Below are 23569 nucleotides of genomic sequence, written 5' to 3' on the forward strand. Positions count from 1 at the left end.
TGAGTTTGACTGGGCAATAGCAAAACTAAATTCTGACAAGCATACTCAAAACTAAGTTCAAAAGCGAGTTCCATTTTTTGAACTATTTTTTATGCCCTTGTTCGTAGCTACCTGAAATGCGGTTCGGCAAAAATGGCACCAATGGGGTTAGTTTTGAGTTCGCAGTTCGAACTTCATTTTGAACAATCGCGAGGAGGAAAGAGGGTACTTAACATTAAGTTCATAGAATCGAACTATGTTTTGAACCTCGGTCATACTTAATTTTCAGTTTAAAAAAGGAGCATGCAATTTTCCTGAGGCATGAATTTTCGGATTTTTTTTTTCTCTCATGCTGAATAACGATTTGAGCTTGTAGTGTCAAATTGACACTCCTAGGGCTGATAAGGGTAACGAAACCTGATGCGGACGGGGGTAACTAATATTTCATGCAGAAGTTAAGCCAAGAAAATAAACGAAAACGCTGTGTGAAAACCGGTAATATTCTCCGTATAATACTGTATTTGTTTTCTCCACTCGTGGAGTGTTCCACCGTACCCGATAAAAACAAACACAAATCCTCGCCAGTGTATTGCTACCTCGCTCACTCACACGCTCTCTCGCAACACTGGCAAAATTATCGGTGGGCCACCGTCCGTAAGCAGAACTCCGACAGGTCAAAACCAGTGCAACACCGTCCGAATAAACAAACAGTTTGACAGCACCTAGTGGTGCACCAGTGCAACACTAGTGCAACACTCGGCATAAACAAATACGGTATAAGTTTATAACCGATTAACAAAACAATAGCTTTCCATAGTGGGTTTTGTATCAGTGTTTTTTGTCTCGCACCCCCGCATACGATCTGTTTACAAACATTTACGACAGCCAAGTTTCTCGCGACGCACATACGGAATCTCCCGATTTTCAGCCTTATGTGAATTGATTTAGCTTTGTAGGAAAACGAATACAGTTTGGACCATCCGTAAATAAGTGCAATGAACGACCGAAGCAGTAATTATTGTGATAGCCGTCTGCGAAAACAACCTTCGTCACTATACAACACGTAAGTTAATCATTCTAGACTCTAATTAAATTAGCATAATTCCATTGAAACATTTTTTTTCTTAATAATAATATACCGTAGATGCATACGTTATGTTGCCCGTAACATCAAACGATACAAACACATCGAATACCTGGAACTTCTTCCACCGTTGATAAAAAATGCACTTATTTTGAACGTAACCCGGGTGCAGGGAGGTTTCCATGATGACGAACTGCTGGAGATGCTTCTGAATCGTTCCCTTACTAGGATCAATCTTTCCATCTCCACAATAACCGATCGGACTCTGCAGTCGCTGGCTGAGCGCAGTCCGGGTTTGAGAAGCCTTACCCTTTCCAAAGGCAACTACCAATTCACGCGCAAGGGCTTAGAAATGATCCCTCTAAAGCTAGTCCAACTACAGCAAATCGCCATTCGGAACTGTCCCCTCGTGGATGACCGTTTGGTGATGCTTATTGCTCGATGCTGCCCTCAACTAGATCTGATGGATTTCGAATCCTGCCTTAACGTAACCGACGAATCGGCAGATTCGATTAAAGATCTCACACTGACCAAGCTGAACCTTTCGCACACTCAAATTACCGATAAATTTTTGATCACGATCGCTCCCACCAATTGTGGCGTCGCGCTGGAAGATTTGAATGTCAGTCACTGCAAGATTACTGGCACTGGGCTGGCTAAACTCGCCTGGGATACCATCAAGTATATCGGCTTCGAGGGGTGTGAAGTTAATGGTAAGTTACCTTCGTTGGTCATTTTTTTATCTGAACGGGTTAAATTTAATTTTCTTTCTTTACAATTGTTAGATCTCGAGTTCATTGGAATGAACAAAAACCTTAAATATATTCAGTGGACAATATCCAACTGATGGATATTTCGCCACGCTCAGTGGACCTGCAATATTTAACTAGTAGAGATAGAAAGAGTTTTATATTTATACCCTAACTATATATATACACACACCTTAACAAGCAGCACCAAGCACACCAAGTTTAGAGGAAGCATAAGAAAATTATTATATTCGACAGAGATGAAGAACCATGAAATACTTCTATATAACCATGCACGTGATATGATTATAAACTAGAACGTCTGAGACGATCTTCGACACCTTTTAAAAACTGTATTAACCACTCTAGCAACGCGTGTATTTTCATATTTTTATCACAATTAAAACAGCAGAATACTTATAAGGGAGAGATAACTAGAAAACAAGCCCAGTTCTATTGCAAACCTATAAGCAATTAAGTATTCCTAGATTTTATCGTACTAGACACTTTAACGACTATAACTAAATTACTCGTGAAACACCAAACATAAAATGATAATGTATTGAAATTTAACAAATTTTCCATCAAATTTACTATACTAACTAGATACTTTTTGACGTACAACATAGAAAAAAATCATCGAATATTAAAACAATACTTACGAAGAACTTTAAATTTAAGTTTCCAGAAAATTGTCAAAGCGTCTCTTTAAGTTATCGTAACCAATATTTCCCAGTGCTTCTTCCTTTGAATTAAAAAATCCATGCCGTCTATTCTAAGGATCGAAACAAAACAAGAGCATGGCATTTGTGTTCAAGCTTCAGGCAACTAATCAAATTACTTACAATAAAATTAAAATAAAGAGAAATATAGGGTTTAAGCTTTTTAACACGTTAAAACAAAGCCGCATACAACCATGGACCATTTAGAAATATACTAGGCACAGTGTTTCACTAACAATTAACAAAAATATTTTGTAAAAGTAGTCACAGATAAAGAAAAAAAAAACTTTAACCAATAGTAAAATACGGGTTCTACTGAATAATGACAAAGAATTGATTCGGAATTAAAAGTTACTCTGATATTCAAGAATGTACTAGTAAAATTACAGATTCCAGTGTTCGAACTTTAAATGTCCTATTTATACTGATGTTAGTATTTTCTACTGCTGTCAACGGCTCAGTATCACCGTAAAACTGTTTCAATTCAAGTATAGACATCTCTTTATGTGTGTATCTTTCTCGCAAACTTTTTCCAGGTGTTTCGTAGTAAAACTAAAGTTTTCAAATGTTATGAACTAAAACGAATGGTAGTAAATTTTTCTCAACTTTCTGTCTTTTGATTGCATAGCAAACCCTAATGTTTTACTGTAACCGTAAGCAGCAATCAGAATGTATAGTTTGCCAACTCTTATAAATACTATTCACAGCAATACTATAACTAAAGCATATACTAAAAATTAAAAAAAAAATTAGTCCGAAAAATATCTAGAAACTTAGAACAATAAAAGCAATATCCTCGTAACTTACATCACATTTAAAAAAAACACACACGGCAACTTAACAGACTGCGTTCTCATGAATGAAATTGTTCGGAAAAATTATAAAGTACGATCTGAAACACTCAGAGAAGGGACCCAATTTTGGTTCTCTAGAGCAACTGCCTTTGGATTACAGTTAAATGATTCAACTACACGGAACATGAAAAGTGAGGGTTGCTTAACCCTTTCTTTAATTTTTTTTCTCTAAAAAAAATTTTTAAACAGTATCACATCACACAGAATATAAAAAAATTAAAATAAAATACGATTTTTCAATTTTTCCATACATTATTTGTTGCAAATTTGTTACTTTATAAAACGAAGGGTTAAGAATGAAAATTGACAAATATTCTAAGGATTTGACTCACCATTTTGACAACAGCTAGGTCCGTACCGTTCCTTTTCGCAGACATCCTTCCATGTTTCGTAGACCAACGTCAGGCAACGTCCGTATTATGCTTGGTGCAGCTTTCAGGAACCTCCCCAATCCGAGACTGTTTTCTTCAAAAATTGAACTCAAAGCTCAAACACATGAATGGCTGACATGATATAAGCTTCTATTGCGTCTATGCCACGTATCACTTGGTATGTACCGAATGCACCCTTCCATTGCGGCATTGTTCACTTTTTCGATGATGCTGGTGCTATCAATTTACCAAATTTACACATAATCAGATTCAACAAGTACCTATACAAGCTATAACTTTTAGTAGAGCAGAGTCATCTGTTCACTTTACACTTTTGCATCTCACTGCAGCTTCCAACAACAGTACGTCCTTCGAACTTCAACAGGGACAATCCTATAGGAAATTATGTCGTTGGTGATACAGAAACGACACATTTAACACATTTTAACGAAGCATTTTTTTTTTGAAGCATTCAGCGAAAGTTCTCAATTTTTTCTGACAAAATTCACACAATTTTTAACTCATATGCTGCATCATCCCGGAGATAAAACGATCGTCATATTTCACAGGACATTTTTGCAATATTTTTTTAAACAGGTCTGTGCAAATGTATTGGAACACTCCCAAATTGTCTTCATTTCTTTTAACGTTCTCTCGTCAATTCGAATTTGTTCATATTTTAAATGTTAATTCATAAGAACGCAGTCCAAAAAATGTGTGGATATTAACTCGTGTATCCTCATAACGCATCACTAACAAACACATTATACTTAATTCAAAATTTTACATTTTTCAAATCAACTAACGAAGACCAGAATATAAGATGGCAGATATTATATTCCTAAACCAAGAGAAAAAACTTTATAAAAAAACGATGATCAAATTTAATGAAAAACAACAAATAACACCATGAAAACTTTTGTATGTTTAAACTAAAATCTGAAATTAAAAAAAAAGATTCCTAAAGAAACAGCCTATAGTGCTTTAAATAAAAGAAAACGTAAAATCAACCGAAATGAACAAAGATCTCACTACACGATAACTCAGAATTTATAACATTTTATACGACACTAGGATTTCGATCAAATTCACCCAACAACAACGACACTTACTCGCATTTATTTTCAACAATTTAGCTTTATTGTTTGATTTCGCAAGTAGATTTTACTTTAATTCATATACACGGCGATTGATTAATGACCTCTCGCGTTTTCTTCTTCGATTTGCTTTGTATGCTTAGTTCTGTCCAGGGTTTACGATTAACGATTTTGTTTATTTATACCATATGTAATAGAGTGCACTGAATGAATTGTTGCAATGATTTGGGGAAAGGGACTCAGCACGTCCAACATAACGTCTCCGGGAACGCATGAATTTCTAAACTTAATATTGCCCACCTATTGAATGATTAGTTCGCGTATGATCGAGTATGTCCAACGAAACTGAAACAGAACACCCGCTGTTGTCGATCGAGATGCTAGTCTCGTGTGAAACATTCAAGGGCCCTGATAGTGCGGTGGTAAAGAAAACACAAAAGCACACCATGGAAGAATGCATCAAAAATCTACTATCACGACGATTTTTAAAGGACGTTTTCAGTTTCTAAACTAATACATTATATATTCACATTTTAGTGATGGGCCAAATCAAAATACGATACAAATAGCTTGTGAGCGGAATGGTGAAAGTTTTGTAGCTCGATTTAGATGCGAACGCACGAGGAAATAGTATAACCGTTTTTTAGAAGCAGCTGAACACAGATCGTATTTTTAACTACCTTATGTGTGACTACCAACATATGTAGAGCAATAGTGTGATTCCTGTAGGAGCAATTTCAACGTATTCTAATAAAACCAAATCTGCAAATACCAACTAAAGAGGATAACAGAAGCGCGAAAAAATGCTACTTTTCGATTAAATAAATAAGCCACAGCAGAATCAGTTTTCAGTCGGCACGAAAAAAAAAAGTTCAATTTAAATAGTCGAAGTGCTACGAAAAAAAATAAACAAAACGCAAAAACCCTGCCGCGAATATGATCAGTGAAATGATAAAATTAATAAAGAGAATATTTTGGGTAGCGCTAAACTGCTAGTGTTGTTTTTGTTTCTTTTTCTTCGAATAATTTCCACTACTCTACTTATTTATATGCATCTGTTTTGTTGTGTATTTTTCACTATCTTCATTTGTCGTCTCTAGCTTTGTTTAGTTGTTATCTTAAAGTTAATATAAGGTTGTGATTTCCTCTCCTCTCGTGAACACGCGTCTCTACCAAATTACACAATTTTTCTATGAGTGTATGTTACGTCTTTCTCTCTTCTGATTTTGTTTCCTTTCATAATAGTTTTAACTTCTTTTATATATAGGTGTGTATTGTGTATAGGTTCATCTATATATCATAATCCGCTAGCGGATTGATGCTGTTCGGCTTCCTAGGACCGAACCGAATCTTCTCGGGACACCTACTACAGTTCGCGGCTTATCCTATAACAGAACAAGGCGTGGCATCATGTAGTGTACATGCTTTCGAGTCGGGTGTCCTCGCTATTAAACCTTTTTGCCATTGGTGGCAATCGGATTTTGCTTCAGCTGCAGGATGATCGAACGCATCCGGGAGATATCTTTGCTCGATTTGTTCGTTTTCGGATTGAAGTCGCACAGCTTGGCGATGCGTTCCCACTCGGTGCCGGGCTCGATTTCGTCCGTTTCGGCCACAAACTGCTTCTCGGCGTTTCTGTGCACGTTGAAAAAAAATCGAAAACATTAGTGGCGTTCCTAGTTGTTTGAAAATTAATTGAATAGTTTTCAAAGTTTCTAGTACATACTTATCAATAACCGAGTGCAAAATTTGACCAAATGAACTAATATAAAAATCAATCAATCACACTATAAGCTAACAATATTTACAGCAGACTTACCAAAAACAAAATACCAAAAGTGTACAGAGGAGAATACATTTTTACAATGAACTGAAACTCCGTAGACCAAATGTTGCGATTTACTACACTTGATTTGTTTTTTTTTTTATTTAAAAGGTCTAACCTTTCGAAATAAATTCGTTCATTCATCGTATGCATCGTAATAGAATTCTTGTACTTGCTTCATTTATAACGTAAAACCTTCTAACAATTTTTAAAACGCAAAATTCGACCATATTTTTTAAATTTCGAACTCAAAGAGTTTTAGCATTTTTCTAGCAGGTATTTTCACGAAAATTGAACTGGTGGATTCACTACTACCAATTAAATTAGGATATCTAGGATATGTTCTAAAATACCTAACCATTCCAAAAAATATCTAAATAGTAGCAAAGAAGATTTATCAAAGCATCAAGTGAAATAATAAAACTGAAACCGTCATTCGAATTTACTCAACTAAAACAACATTTTTTTCCGAAAGTAGTATTTAAGTGCAACGTTTAGAATGAATCTACGAAACCAAGAAAGGGTTGTTCGAAAACAGAATGGGAACGATGAAAGAAAAATGAAAAAAATCACTCTAATGAGAAATGCACAAATGGGAGGGCTCACGGGCCAAAAATACGCATATGAGAACACTCTACTTACTTGGCCGATTCCCTGCGATCGATCGATTCAGCGGGTTTAGTAGTTTGGAACAGTAGTTTTCGATTGTTTTTTTTTTATATTGTGTAAGTTAAGTTGTGGGTGAGTGGGATATAAAAAAGTAGCAGCGAATAAAAAAAGACAGTAAGAGAAAAATACGTTGGTTTTACAGGATATTTTTGTTCAAACACACGACGACGCGCATATGGACACAGAAGAGTAGGAAGAACGGAGAATTTACAGCGTTAGTCATTACGTTAGCCATTAGAAGAAGATAACTGTACGCGATTATTAGAAATGTTAATATAGATATAAGGTAGTAAACGCCACCCATAGAGAACCTTGAAGCGCAGACACCTCTTATATTTTTGCTTATCCATAGGCGTATAGCGATAAACATTATTTTAAGAAAATACCAAGTACTTAGAATAAAATTGTTTAAAGCTTTTCATTGGCTTCGAAGATAAAAAAAGGTACATACCGATTGGCGGCTTTGGTTTTAGAGATTGCTTCATCGTGGTGCTTGTACCAGTCCTCGAGCTCTTTGCGGGCCTGTTCCCGCAGTTCTTCCTTCTTGAGCTCTTCCTCACGGTCCTTCTGCTCCAGTCGGGCCTTCTGTTCTTCGCGCCACTTGCGAATTCTCTCCGGTTCCTCGAGATGGACGACGGGCACTGAAAAGAATCGAGATCATTTTGATTTGCAGCTTTCTCTGTTCCAAATTTGTTTGATTAGTTTTGATTTGAGAGCTGTTTTTTTTTTATTGAAGTCAGTTTTTAAAAAGTGATTACCGATAATTTGAAGCAAAAAAAACTGTTACACATTAATCATTGAGAGTGCCTTAGAAACATTTCAATTTGGAAAAAAGTGGGAGCTGAAATTGTGAAAACAACAGCAAAAAGGGAGGAAAAAACAAAAACTTTCTTACCTCTGTACCCTGAAAAATCATCATTATCATCTTCTAAAGGAAAATTAGAAAAGAACAAGGTTTATACATATTTGATTTAATTAAAAATAAAACATATGTGATTAAAGAAAAACAAGCGCGAACGGGTAAAACTGGGAAACTGGAAAAGGTTTCGAAAGGATTTTGACGAAGGACATTGAAACAAAAAGGTTGACAAAACAAACGCAAAACATTGATGACAATTGCATAAAAATTAATAAAATTCAAATAACAAACACCAGTTTATGACTTATGGGGATTGAAGTATTTACATGCCGTATAATGTATTTAGGAGTAACACGTTCACTGATTAAATTATTATTATTTCAATCAATCAACCGTGTTGTTACATTTCTACAGGAATGAAATAAATTTTGGGATAGGTGAATCAAAGCCAAAACTTCAAGAAACGTGTTGTTTCATGGATAACAAACAATGTACGGATATGAACCCAGAAAATTTAACCAATTGTTATTACAGATGTGTTGTAGTGGATAGTAGTTACGTAGGGTTGTAATGTCCATAGCTAGCCTACCATCTCCCGCGTATAAGGTGAACCGAAATGGGGGTACAAAGAAGTATGGTTCACACCGATCCAATAAGAGCATGAAAAAACCCGTGCAATATTACCTTGTTGGTTATTAGCGTTTACGTTGGACGAGAAATCACCATCCAGAAAGGCATCATCCCCGTCCAATCGTTGCTGCTGTTGTTGCAGCTGTTCATCAGCAGCGGGTTGCGTTTGAGTGGCTTCGAAGTCCGAATTGATCATCTCAAAGCTTCCGTTCGATTCGAACTCGAGCCCTCCTAGCACATCTGATGGGTTCGGTTGGGTTTGTGTTATCGTTCGTGTTGTGCGGGTCGTCGTTGTTGGTAGAATAGGTGGTTGATTTCGGTCGTATACAGTCGTCATTGAGGTCCGTGTTGTTGTTTTTGGTTTTGTTGATGGTTAGCAAATTAGGTTAAACAGCGAACCAAAAAGAAATAAATGCATCAAAGATTATAGTACACCATTCACCATGCTAAAAAAATTAAATAATTACAACGGTTTGTTAAAAGCTGGCTTAAAATGAATATAAAGTGCGTAACATTTTTATGTGGATTAGTTAGTGATATGATATAAAGAACAAAATCGAAGAGCAAACTAACATTTTGTGTACCTACTTCCATCTATTAAATTAGTTTGAAACCTCTGAACATTTTTGGTTTAGATAATAGCAAAGTCAATACAATCTCTGACTTGGAGAGAAATTTTGAATTCAGGTACCAAGGGCAGAAAAATGAAAACACTTCGAACCAAGGCTTTGCTGAATCAGTTGTTTGACGAGTCCGTAGACAGATGCATAGACATGTGTTTCATGTCGTACGTAACATGACGCAAAGACGACCAATTAGAACGGTAACTTGGAAGACGCCATCCACCACGAAGCCCCGACTAATGTTGCGTCTACGAAGGGACAGTGGTTTTTACGAAGCAACACTCTACATTAGCGATTGCTTGTGCCACCAGCGATCGTCAAAACATGAATAGCACAATAATGAGTTTCAAAACCTTTCCTCCAGCTTAGCTCTGATCCAGTCTGGCGAAGTTGATGACAACTAACCAGCGCCCCTTCTCCACAGCACCAGATTACTCTTCCAGCAGTTGAATGTGAGCTAACACATGACAATCGCAGCGCAGAACCAAACCACAAGAGTAACCCTTCCGGTGATCAGTTTTATCCAAGCTGCGCTGCGTATCTATCCTCCATCCGACTGGACCATTCGACCTGTGCGCTGACTAATCCTGGTTTGGGACCCAGAGAGTCCTCCTCTTGGCCGTGGGAAATAAACTAACGCTTCTATCTCCAGCATAGCTTATGACGGCACCGAGGTGCTGGTCTGCATCTCATCTCTAGATGAAACATCTCGCGGTGCTGCGCTGGCTGGTCCACTTGATAACAGCAAGACATGAAATTACCCTTCTCGAACTTACTCTTTCTTCCCATATTCAGACGTATCTGAGCTTATAGCTGTTGAAAATGCAGGTTTCAGTGGTGAAATTCATTCGAATGCTAAGAACGTCCTTACGTAGCTACACTCTACACTATCGATTGCTAGTGCCACCAGCGATCGTCTAAACGCGAATTGCCCCACGCAATCACGTGTTTCAACTAATTCTTTAGGGTTTGAAGCAAGAATCATCAATGTGGAATCTCGCTTTGTCCCGCTGCATATCCAAAGTGAGTTCTCTCTGCGCCCCCGAAGACGATATACTCGTCATTGGTGACTCCAATATGCCCGGTTTGAAGTTGTGCTCCAACCATGGTAGCTTTTTGTACCCGAATCCTGTGTGCTCTACATTCTCGGCGCCTTCAAACATCATACTAGACTCCCTGAGTACGGCAACTTTGCGTCAAATTAACAGAGTACTAACGAAAACGGCCGTATGTGGAGGTTAACTGGCAACTCTGATTGCTAATCACGCGTTCGTTCCTCGGTGCGAGAATTCTTTCTTTTTCAAGGTTTTTCGAAAAGTTAATTCCGTGTATTATAACGAATTCACCGAAAAACATACTGTTCGCGTTTGTGATAAGTGAAAAGCCGTGGAAAAGTGCATATTTTAGAAGAAATCATAGAATTTGGGCTGTGAAAATTTCTTATTATTGGTTGTTTTCTTCTTAGTTCGCTGGGGGAAAGAAAATCAGCAGCACGAAATTGCTATTTTATTTTGCTCTCTGGTTGTGTGGGTGATGGGTCGTGATCTAATCGATGAAAGGTGTGTTCAACGAAACCCAATCGAAATCAATTGAAATGGATTGACAGTTGATCAGCTGTTTTTCCAATTGACTTCGATCGATTTCTATTAGGCTGTTGAATGAACAGCCATTCACTAATACTAACGCACTGACGCAGTGTTTTCAGATGTAATTTTCTTTATCAGCTTCGTTCAGAATTCGAAAAGGCGGTTTACTCAAGGCAAATTGTAATGAATCCATCATTTTGGCCATATCTCAATAGCAATTCTTTCCCGTATACAAGCTGTCCGAAAAATTTCAGATTAGAAAGTTTGTTGTTCGACTCGAACTATATAATTAGAATACTAAAAAGGAATTTGTTTAGAATAATGAGCAATTTTTAGGGAAAAGAAAAGCACAAAAGCGAAAAATTGCTGCTATAGGAAAATAATTATTATTTTTAAAACATACAATCATGATATTATGAAATAAAATACAGAGGATCGATAAATTTTATATTTTATTTGACATTTTATCGTATTTCACAACATAGACCAAATTTCACTTTACACACTTCCTATTTATTTACATAGTAGTCACATAGTTGGTCACTTCCTATTTGATTATTATAATAATCCAAGACCGACAGACAGATGTATTGTGAAAATGGAGTCCTAACAGAACAGCACAGAACAGCTACGCCACATCGACCGACATCTCTTTGAGCACCACGGACCAGCACGACTAGCACAGCACCACCGACTCAGGATACCTGGCACAGCCCCACAGACCCAGCATGTCTGACACCACCAGACCAGCGCGTCTAGCACAGCACCACCAATCCAGAATACCTGGCACAGCCATACCGACTCAGAATGACTGGCACAACACCACCGATCCAGCATGGCTGACATAGCACCACCGATCAGCACCACTGACTCCGCACGACTAGCACTGCACCACCGACTCAGCACGACAGGAAACACCGCACCGAATGACACCGCTTTCATTTCTTCTAATAATTTTTTCACAACAAACCAAATCTGCTGTTTTTGACAGCAAACAAATACATATGTGTTAGTGCGATGGAAATCGATCGGAACGAATCCTGCTTCCTAGCTCGATCGGTTTTGACTGGTTTCGATCGATTTCGATTGGCTTCATTGAACGTCAATTGGATTAGTTTCGACCAAAACATTGGCTGAGTGAACATCCATTTACCAATCGAAATCGATTGAAACCAATTGCAATTGCCTGTTGAACAGGCTTGAAATGTATCCGAAAAGTGCTAACATGTTTTACATGTAACGTAATGTGGAGTAGGAATGCAGTGATTGGATAAAGATAAAAGATTGTTTTTCAAGTGATTTTTTGGGGCAGGACATGTGCTTGAATTTGAATTCATTTGAAGTTAGACTGTTCAAAGTAAATGTGTGAATCTTGTTTTGTTGATCGATTTCGTGTAAAATGAGAGCTTTCCAATAAAGCTTACTTAATTGAAAACCAGGTGGTGCTCATGTCAACGCCAAACGCAAAAACTCTACACATCTATCATCTTAAAAACATCGATATGATTATCGATAAATTTCATTCTGGATTGCGTGGTGGTGGAAATCAAATGGAAAATAATTTAAAGATAAGTATACTTGTTTTATTAAAATTCAACTTTGACAAGGATCATCTTCAATTTAACTACCATGTGACAATTTCACGGCACATTTCCTTTTTTCGGTAAACTTTCGAACCGGACGCTTTCAAAAATTGAAAGCCCAAGCTATAAGCTGACCACTGAGCTTTGGGTCGATTAAATTAATATTAGACACATATTCGTTGATCATTTCGACACCTGCTAAAAGCAGGGATGCCAGAAATATTCAATGCAGATATTTTAAATTTTTGACATTTTTGAAGATTTCCCAAAACATTACACAAATTTATTTATTTTTTTTTAATTTTATTTTCACCCTTTTCAATTTTTTATGTATGAAAGATTATTAAAAATCAATATAAGGCAGACTTCAAATATAATTATAAGTGTCATTAACTTTTGCTATTACACAGAGTCCGAAAGGATGGAGGCTAATTTGCAAGATTTACTATAAATATATCAAGACATTTTATGTGTATGGTTGCTTTGAGAAATGAACAATAGTAGCTTATTCGAAACATTTTTTAAATGTCTAATTCTAGTTTTGGAAATGCTGGGAACAACAAGTAGGAAGAAGATGCGATATCAACTGATATTGTTATATTCATTTATAGTGAAGTTCATGGATTATTTCATCAACTATTCTGTTTTGTAGATGATGGGACAAATTTATCGATGAGAATTTTATTTTGATTTGTGTCTATTTAATACCGAAATTGAAGGATAAAATGTTCTGAATAAAATTTTAATTATCATTTCATAATTTTTTTTCAACGTATCTGTTTTTCCCTGTTATCTTGGTTTTTTCAGGTTACAACAAGTATCTATTTTATGTTCATCATTTTTGTTTCAGCGTGACTTCTATTATAATTCTTACTGTTATTCATTTTAACTTATTTTATAGTTTTTTTATACACAGCCTATTTATTATATACAGCTTAATTTTAACTTACTTTATAGTTTATTACATACAGTTTTATCAAATCATCATTATTATTGCTGTAGATTAAGCTGCATGCTTAATCTCGAGATCATTTTCAACAAAACCAAAATCTTATTCATTAATAATAAAAGAAAATTCTTAGTTATTATTTTAAATTAAATTGATAATTTTTTCTAAGTTCACTAACCAAAATTTACATCCACTCATTTGCAGCTCAATCTAGTAGACATCGCAGGCGTTTTATGAAAAAATACCGTTTTACCAATTATGTATGTTCCATTTTTTAAATAACACTCATACAAATTATGGCATGATGTTACTATTTTTATTTATTCATTTATTTATCAATGTATCATTTAGTAGACATTTTGTAATATTTATTGTTCTATTGTATTATTAAGTTGGATTATATTATTTTTCAAGTTGTTATTATTTCACATTCTATTATATAAATTTACTTATTTTGTTGTTCTGTAATATTTGACATTAAATTATATTTCATTGTTCTATCATTGTTCTATCGTATTTTATTATATTTATTTATTTATTTCTATATATTATTATATTCAATTGAATCTCTCTCCAACATTGTTTTCAATCCTTCCAGATTAATAATTATATTCATCATAATAAAAGATTATTAATTTGGTTAAAGTAAATGATAGTTATCTCAAAATTTTATACATGATTTTAGCAATCTTCCGTGACTCCCCCAGAAGTGGCAAAATAGAGTTGGACATTAATTGAGTAAACCTAGCGATACTATTTTCTTCATCTATATAACTTTTTATGTAAAATATTAATTGATGAAACATTCGTTACAGGATATCTGGAGACAACACTTTGTAAAATTTATCATAATGTCAATGTCATAACTGGTTTATTCATATTGTATATTTCAAAAGACATTATATAATTTATATTCATAGTTTTTTACTGTAAATGTTATGGAATTGGTGGGACATTGACTAATTTCATACTTTAGATGCTTTAATTTTTTTTTTTCACAGTAGTATTATTATTGGTTATTTAAAAAAATATCATTTTATTTCAAAACATTATTTAAAAAATTACCTTATAACAGCTTAAACTAGATGGAGAAATGATTGAATTTTTTTTTAAATAATCTTAATTTTTCCATTTTCAGCTCAACGCAATGGTATTATATATTTTTTAGATAAACTGCCTATGGAAAATATAATTTTTATACTTATATTCATATTCATATTTACATTCGATGCATATTCTATTTTGAACTTTAGATGAGTTTCTTATGTGTCCGAATGAATTCGCATCAAACTGAGTCGAAGCTAAGTATTTGTTGATTAAATTAATTAATTTATTTTCTGATAGGTGTGCACTATAAAATTAAGTCCCGAAATTTTCCGAGCCACTTACGTAAAGGTCAGGCTCAATGGATGTGGTTTTAATAATTTTATTCTTATTCTAATGTGCTTGGGTTAAGATATTTTATACTTATCGGGCAGGAACCATTCATTCGAAAAACAGCCAGTGGGTGTCCGCCTTTTTGTTATTCAGATTGAGCATAAATTATGAGGTTGTTCGAATGTGGAATGGTTTCTCGTCTACTGAACTTTTTTTTTTCAGAGATTTTCATCGTATTGCATGAAATAGCCCAATTCCGCCGAACAAATATTTTAGGTTTATTCATAACAAACTGGATTCATCCTCCAGCCAGCTGATCTATTTTTGCTCTACTATACAGGGTTTGGAAACGTTTTTTATACCAGATAGAAGACTGTATAATCGAGAATTATGTTGAAGAATTTGAAAATGTTCATTTTTCAGCTTGACGTTGGATCACTGGAGTTGACTTAGCAAATACCTAATCAAATTCTTTACAGCCTATCATCTTTAGTTCGAAAGCCACAGTTTTATGACACCGCTTACTGTAATCATATTTCCAAAAAAAAAATTAACTTATCATCTTATTATTCATATTCTTTTGCAGTAATATAAGAACAAAAAAACAACGGAATTTCAGCGTACGAGTTTGTACAGAATCATCATTTCAAAAAATCGTATGAAAGTTGTTTTATACTTATAGGGTGCCAACTTTTAGTATAGCTAATATGTTGAATGCTGCAACTTCCTTCCAAGCATGACTGGCACATGAGGCTAAAAAGGTTTTAATTATTTTTGTAATTTAATATTCCATTTCAGCTTTCCAGCAGAAAAATAACAGTCCACAAATCGTGTGCCGATATATTATTGATATATTTCCCATTGATATATCGTCGTTTCATCCATTTCAAATTGAAAAAAAAAATCAATGGTTTTTTCATAATCAAACATATTAACTAGTTCATTATAACACTATTCTGTAATTTGTTTTTTTTTTTTTTTTGTTTTTTACTTTTACAGTCTCTTATTCTGTCTTTTATTCTTAATAATTCATGAAATAGTTAGACTAGTTTTTATTTCTTTTCAATTTATGTTCTATTTCAGCTATATTCAAAATGTCACAGTTAACATAGTATTATCAAACGTTTATAGGTAAAGCTGGATGGCGTCAATTTTTTTTAGTTTATTACCTAAAGATCATTCTTTTTCAGCTCTTCTCATCATAAATTAAATATTATTAGTATTAATTTATATTTTCATTTTCCACCCATAATATTCATTTGTATTCATAAAATATACTTTAAAAAACATAAATAAATCAATCTTTAAACTAAATACGCGTCCATCTTTTGTTGGACATATTAGGATACTAATTTTATGTAATTAAGCAATTATGTTAAATTTTTAACCCAGATATGTCAACAATAGGAGATGGAAAGTCGAATCATAATTACATGACCCATTTGGTAATGCGGTTATGATTAGGCGGGGCTTATTGACAAGGAAAGTTACCTCGGAATGTGCAGCTAGGTCTCTGTCATTCTGAAATGGGTTTCTTGAATTGCAATAGAGCTAACACCACCAGCACCCGCAACTGAACAATTTTAATCCAATGGATTATTGTTGACTCTTTTGCATAACATACCTGCCAGCTCAGGGGGTCGTTGGTTGGAACACACACACACACACTAACGAAAACGGCCGTATGTGTTATCTCTGCTTTTTTAGCGAAGGGTCTTGCGTTCCGACCGTTGATTCGGCTCTTGCTTCGTTCGTTAAGGCAGTTCAGCATCATCCAGCTTTACTGGTGCTTTGCCCTTTCATCCTCCCTGTTTTCGTGCACATTTTCAACGCCATCATCGATAACAATACTTTTCCACTCACATGGAAAAAAGCTGTTGTTACCCCTATCCCGAAATCACTCACGGAAAATAAAAAAAAGGTAAAATTTACCTTTTTGCGAGGTGAATTTTTTCCACCCCTCTTTCGAGGAAAATTTTACCTTTTTTTCATTCACCTAGCAAAAAGGTACACTGAAAGAAAAATCATGGTATTCTGAAATAAACAAAAGTGTTTAATTCTACCATATGTTGATATTGTCGATATAAATAAAGTGTTGGTGATTTTTACGACTTTTTGGTTAATTTTACCATGCGGGGCAGAAAAAATATGGTAAACCTGAACGAAAAAAGATTTTTTTACCATGCGATAATTTTACCATGCGCAAAATTTCTTGATACAAATGAAGTTTTAGTTATTTTGACGATCTTTTGGTTAATGCTACCATGCGCGCCAAAAAAAATGTGGTAAACCTTAATAATAAAGGAAGTTTAAGTTTACCATGCGGATCGTTTTGTGCATTTGGATAAAGTTTTGGTTATCGTGACAATACTCTGGTACATTTTACCATGGATGTCAATAGCCAAAATGCTTTCAATCAGTTGTGTCATTTTGTTTCCTCCTTGCCATTAAAACGGCTTTCAATTTTTAATTATGGTTGAAAACTTTGGAATCAATATTGATTATGTGCTGCGATCTTGAAGGTAAAGTGTTTTGGTGTGGGATCTGTGACGAAGGATATCACTTTTTATTTATCCACAGAAGGCCAAGTGCATCAACGCATGAACGCATCATCGAGTCATCAACTACCGCTAATTTCAACAGTGCATAAAATGTTCAAGAGTAAGTGAATTTTATCAGCATTTCTGCACAATTTTTGACATTTCTTTTATGTTTTATTTTTAGCGCACGGGGCGACGATGATTCAGGAAGGCAAAAATACAATCTTTGGACAACGGCGGAACACCGGAGGCCAAATGTCGATGGAATCTTTATCAAGTTAGGTTTATAGTTCCTGATCATTAACGCCGATCAATATTTATGTGAGAAAAAATAACGTGGATAATAACAGTGATGGATAAATAAACCAGATTTTTTTTTTATTTTAAATGGTTTCATTGAATGCATGGATAAATTACCATTATTTTGTCATAATTACCATGGAATGGTAAAATTGTACGTCGTAACGCACCATAACGCATACACATGGTAATTTTAAACACACTCATGTTCAAGATAAACAAAAACGTACTCAAAAAAAATCCATCTGTTTTTATTTTTAAATTAACCCTTGGATATGGTAATGTTTACCATGATTTTTCTTTCGGTGTAGATTTTACCATTTTCTCATTCACCTAGCTAAATAGTAAATAATACCGTTTTCCCATTCACTGATTTAAAAGGTAAATGCTAGTTTGTTTGATTGGTTTCTTCAATTAAATTAATTTAAAAAAAAAACACAATTCATGAAAAATGGTATTTATTTGAAATAAATAAGGACTGTTACCTAATATTTATTTTTGAAATATATCACCGTGTTCTTCAAAAATTGTTGAGGCAAGTCCTTTGTTCGCCAAGCTTGTCAGGTCCGGCTTTTCCGGAATAATATCTGAAGGCTGACGGGAATACAACACGAAGCTCTTTGGGCCGATCTGAAACAAAAGCAAAGTATTATGAAGAGAACCAGCACAACTAAATGAAATCTTAGAAAACACTTACCATTTTGTTCCGATTTTCACATATTGTGAACGAAGCAAAACTTGTTCCTAAACGGCAAAACAGCTTAACCTCAATAAACGGATTCGTCAAATAGTTACTTTTTTTCGAGATGATTTGTACCGATTTGTTTAGCTCAATCCAGGTCAACTTCACCTCGCTACGAGGTAAGTTTTACCTTATTTGGATTTACCTTTCTTTCTAGGTGGATTATACTTTTTGATTCAGCTCAATTCAGGTGAACTTCACCTCGCTACGAGGTAAAATTTACCTTTTTTGGATTCACATTTTTTCTCGGTGAATTGTACCTTTTTTCATTCTTCGTTTCAGGTATATTTTACCTCGCTGTGAGGTGAGTTTCACCTCGAAAAGGTAGAAGTTACCTTTTTGGCTTTTGCGAGCGTTCACCTTTGCTGTCTCGGTAAATTTTACCTTTTTATTATTTTCCGTGCTAAATCCCGTTGAAATTTTTGGGATTTCCGGTCGATAAGTGTCTTTCCAGCTCTATCAAAAATTCTGGAAAGGATTCTACTCGATCAAATCACCGAACATCTGAACACTAGTCAACCGCCTCTGCTTGCACCAAATCAACCGGGGTACCGTAAAAGCTATAGCACCACAACAGCACTATCAAAAGTGACCCACGAAATCTACCAAAACATGGATGGAGACAGGTGTACCGTTATGGTTCTTATTGATTTTTCGCTGGCAATCAACTGTGTGAATCATCACCTTCTACGAACGAAACTTCTTCGTGAATTTAGCTTTTCTGGAGGAGCCTGTGATCTGATTTCATCCTTCCTAAACGGAAGATCACAAGTGGTTAAATGTGGGCAGCAGTACTCATCCGAGCGAAGACTCAACGATGGAACACCTCAAGGATCTTGCCTGAGTGCCTTGTTATTCAGTCTGTATATATATCTGATCTATACTTCCGGCTCGATCAACCGCCTCGATGACATGATCACTCTAGTCAACGAAGACCTAACCTGCATCGAACTTTGGAGCAGGCTGAATTATCTACATCCCAATCCGAAAAAGACCCAAGCTATCATCTTCTCGAAAACAGGTTCACTAACAACAAACAACAACATTGTTTTCTGCGGAGGAACAATTCCAACCCAAAGGCACATAAACATTTTTGGGTTGACCATGGACGAACAACTGAACTGGAATAAACCAGTGAACGAGGTAGTTTCCAAAGTTTATTTGACTCTCCATCGGAGAGTCTCCGAACGTTTACTGGCTTTAAAGCAGTTCTTCCCACTTCCAACTAGAATAAAGCTGATACAAGCTGTTATCATCCCGATTCTAACCTATTGCGACGTGTCTGCTGCACAGAAAAATCAACTTCTTCGAAGTTTCAAATCAGCGGTGCGATTTGTATACAGTCTACGACGCAGAGACAGTACTACAACTCTGAGAAGCAGCATTCTAGGTCATGACCTCCCGGATAACTACCATCAGCGTATAAGTTGCTTCATGCGCAACTTGTACCACAGGAACTGTCCAGAATACCTAGAAGAAACAGTACAACGCACGCAGAGTGAAAGATCCAGATCGTTTATTGTGCCCCGGCATACCACCACTTCTAGGAAAAGTATCCTGGTCTACGGCACTTCACACTGGAACAGTCTTCCACTTCAATCCAGATCAGCGGAATCTATGGCCGTTTTCATGAAGATGCTACGTCAGTGATTCGATTTTAAGAACAAAATTTCAAGAAACCGAATGTTATTTTGTAATCTCACTTAACGTGTACTATTCTTGACTTTGTACAACAGTTATACTTACGTAATTTCGAATAATAAACTTAAACTGGTCTCGCACGAAATCGCTGGATTGCATGATTCTGTCGAAAAATCAGCATCTTCCTATCTCGACTTCAAGGAAGCTGATTTCGATGTTATATCCCATATCCTGGTCACCATCGACTGGGAGTCGGACTCGATCTTTTGAATTCCAATGCTGCGGCCGAAACTTTTTCGCACATCTTAAATTACGTTATCGACCGTCACGTAAAAAAGCGCACGACTTCCGGGAATTTACGGACTCTCTGGTTTACGAAAGAACTGCGTCGACTAAAGACGGCGAAGAGATGTGCCATTAGAAATTACCATAAGCTCAAATCTTCCCGTACTAAGGATGTATATCGAAAACTGAACTCTACTTATAAAAAAGCCTGTAAGCCAGTGTTGTACTGACTTCTGTGAGACTCATCTTTCAGAACCAGCTACCCTTCACTGTGGAATGAAGCTTACATGTTTCCGGTCCATGAAAAGGGAAATCGGAGAGATATCAACAACTATAGAGAAATTTCTATGTGCAATCTCCAAACCAAACTATTCGAATTAGTCGTCACGGATCCGATTTTCTCGTACTGTAAGCTAAATTTTTCAATCGATCAGCACGGTTTTATGCCCAAACACGCTCCACGACAACTCCTATGTACACGAAAGTTTTGCTGCAGTCTCAAACTGCCGCCAGAAGCGTTTGAGAAGGTGAACCACTATATTGCCATTGGTATGCTTAGACGCTTGGGATTCTGCGGACCTTTACTAGGCTGGTTCCGCAGTTACTTAACTGGACGTAAATTGACGGTTCGCACTGGAGACACCCTCTTCAGCCAGTTCTCTCCTCCGGTGTGCCCCAAGGTAGTCACCTAGGACCGATTATCTTCTTAATCTATTTTAACGATGTGCTCTCACTCCTCGACGGCCCAAAACTTTGTTAAGCTTAAACTGTTCTACACCATAAACGGTCAGGACGACATTCATTTCCTGCAAAACGACTTCAATCTATTCGCACAGTGGAGCGAAATCAACTGCCTGCCTCTGAATAGTGAAGCCGTAGTACCAACTTAGGGAAGAATGCCACGATGTGGTAAATTCCTGGCAAAAAAAACGTAGTACCAACTACACTCCTCAAAGGAACGATGTAGCGAAGCGAAAGAACTGATCGCTGGTCGAGTTGGCGCCTTGTAATGAATACTTTCGAGTTTTCGGTACAGAGGCGTTTGTGTTGATCCCGAAGGTATTTTTTCGAAATGGCTTAAGGCGTCAACCAATGTCATCGACTGGATTACCTCAATGACCTACCTCAAAAGTGATTTACAAGAAATAATTCACATGAAGCCCTCGACCTTTGTAGATTCTAGGCTATGTGGTTTATCTATAGGTGGGGACAAGACTACTCTTGCACAAGTGTGAGAATCAGTTTTTTCAGTGTTTTGATTGCTACGTCACAAACGTTCATGAGCGTCTCGACGTTGAATTCGCTATTCACCGACGGCATACAATGTCTCATGTAAAAAGAGAAGAGGCGGTGGGAACTTCTCAGTGCTGATCAGTTCCAGAGCCTTGTTGTAAGTTCACTGTATCTGGCAGCGAATACGCACCCAGACTACGAAATTTTTCGCGTCGAATTCAACGTATGCGCATTGGCCGGAGGAACACGACCCTTGTGGTACCTCTTAATAAATCCGGGGTTTCTCTCGCTGAAGAAAAAAGCGTGTTGTTCGGTTGCAGGTCCACAGGAAAAAGAGGACGATGGTTTTCATTACTTTCTTCATGAACTCTTGCAACTTGTTTTCATTTTCTAATATTGGTATTACTATGTCACTTGCCCAAACACTCGATCAACGAGGGGTTTTAATAACATTCATTTTGATTCAAAAATTCACTACACCTCTAAGGAACTAGAATATTATTTTTTTGGTAAATAAAAGTTTCAAATCAATGATCAACTTTCCCGAAGATTTGATTTCTTAGAAGAAATTTTTGAAATGATTATTTTTCTTCGTTCTGTTAAATACGGGAATTATGAGAAAAATTTAAAGAACTTTTAATCCAAATGTCAGAAATACCTATAGTTATAAAGTTATCAGTTCTTATAGAATTTTTGTTACACAAAAATTTCACCATTTACTGTTTAATTACCACAACATCTAAATTTTAATAAAGTAACATAAGTCTTCTTAGCCTGACATATTGTTGGGAGCTTGTCTAGATCCTACCTAAGAAAGCCATACTTCTAGAAGCAGAAAAGTTCAAGTGAATTTCGACAGATTCCGCGGGGGCGTAGCATTCGTTTGCTGATAAGAGCATCAGTTGTTTTTTTTTTACACGAGAACACAAACAAAATGCAAACGCAACGCAATGATTGCTAACAGATTGAATAGGTGTCAAATAAATATACCAGTGCGGAGATCTCTTTACGCACAATATGTACATCGTTAAGCAAAAGGACCATTAATCGAATTAGAGATCGAAAAAAGCAAAGCATGAAAGATAACAAAAATTTGTGGGCAAATCATCGGAGGAAGTATTGCGGGGGAGGGGATCAAAATGAGAAAAAAAATAAAAGAAAAAGGGTGGGTTGGGATTTTGTTTCTTTACAGATTACAAAAGCAAGGCCATTCCGGATTGGAATTTGCGGTTCGGGTGCCGTTATGAACATGACGAAGATATTCATGCTCATTTCGATGAGTTTCTCATGTACCGAAAGCGAATGACAAAGATGGGACACAAAAGGGTATACCTGTACTGGGGGGCTGAGTCACGTCATCGTTCTTCTGATCGTCGTTTCCTGCCGTCGTCGCAGCAGAAACGGGATCTACGGGAGGGATTTCGTCCTCCAGTCCGGCGAGGGCGTTCTGCTCCCGGGCCAGGAACTCGGCCGCCGGATCGATTTCCTGCTGTTCGAAGTTTCCATCGCCGAATGCGTCCATGGTGGAATTGATTTTTCACTGCACAGCACAATTGAAGCGGAGGAAACTGCAAAGCGAACGCTTGCCTTTTGGAAAAGATTGCTAATGATTAAATGACGGAACAAAAACTGGATGTGTGAAGGCGAGATGACAGCCACGCACACCAGCATCCAAAACTGTCAATCTGACAGTTATTTGTGTGCGTGGGATAACATCGCAGAGATGGATTCTAAAACCCTTCGAGGGGCTACCAGATGGTGCAATATTCGGTTTATTTTAAAAACCTTAAACCAGAGAACGGACAGAAGGAACTTCTTATTTCGTCGTTTGTCAACGGTCCCGATTTGAAGACAAGATTAATTTTTTTTAT

At 36.3% G+C, this 23569-nt stretch overlaps 2 protein-coding genes across 4 annotated transcripts; one reads left to right on the plus strand and one right to left on the minus strand.

The window, feature by feature from the left end:
- The first annotated feature begins 842 nt into the window (after positions 1–842).
- LOC129741215 (F-box/LRR-repeat protein 20-like) lies at positions 843–6493 on the plus strand. Its single transcript, XM_055732927.1, has 3 exons — positions 843–1042; positions 1124–1776; positions 1849–6493. The coding sequence occupies exons 1-3, from the start codon at positions 975–977 to the stop codon at positions 1908–1910; spliced, it is 783 nt and encodes a 260-aa protein (XP_055588902.1). The 5' UTR covers positions 843–974; the 3' UTR covers positions 1911–6493.
- LOC129741214 (clathrin light chain) lies at positions 4877–23321 on the minus strand. 3 transcript variants are annotated; one of them, XM_055732925.1, is made up of 5 exons: positions 23031–23321; positions 8894–9079; positions 8246–8275; positions 7802–7991; positions 4877–6491 (listed from the first exon to the last, which is right to left on the minus strand). In XM_055732925.1, exons 1-5 carry the CDS (start codon positions 23218–23220, stop codon positions 6305–6307), a joined length of 783 nt encoding a protein of 260 aa, XP_055588900.1. In that variant the 5' UTR covers positions 23221–23321; the 3' UTR covers positions 4877–6304. The 3 variants fall into 3 exon arrangements, with proteins under 3 accessions (XP_055588900.1, XP_055588899.1, XP_055588901.1); XM_055732924.1 differs by having other exon boundaries at positions 8246–8278; XM_055732926.1 differs by lacking the exon at positions 8246–8275.
- Positions 23322–23569: the final 248 nt, after the last annotated feature.

This window comes from Uranotaenia lowii, chromosome 2 (genome assembly GCF_029784155.1).
Source record: "Uranotaenia lowii strain MFRU-FL chromosome 2, ASM2978415v1, whole genome shotgun sequence".
NCBI lineage: Eukaryota > Metazoa > Arthropoda > Insecta > Diptera > Culicidae > Uranotaenia > Uranotaenia lowii.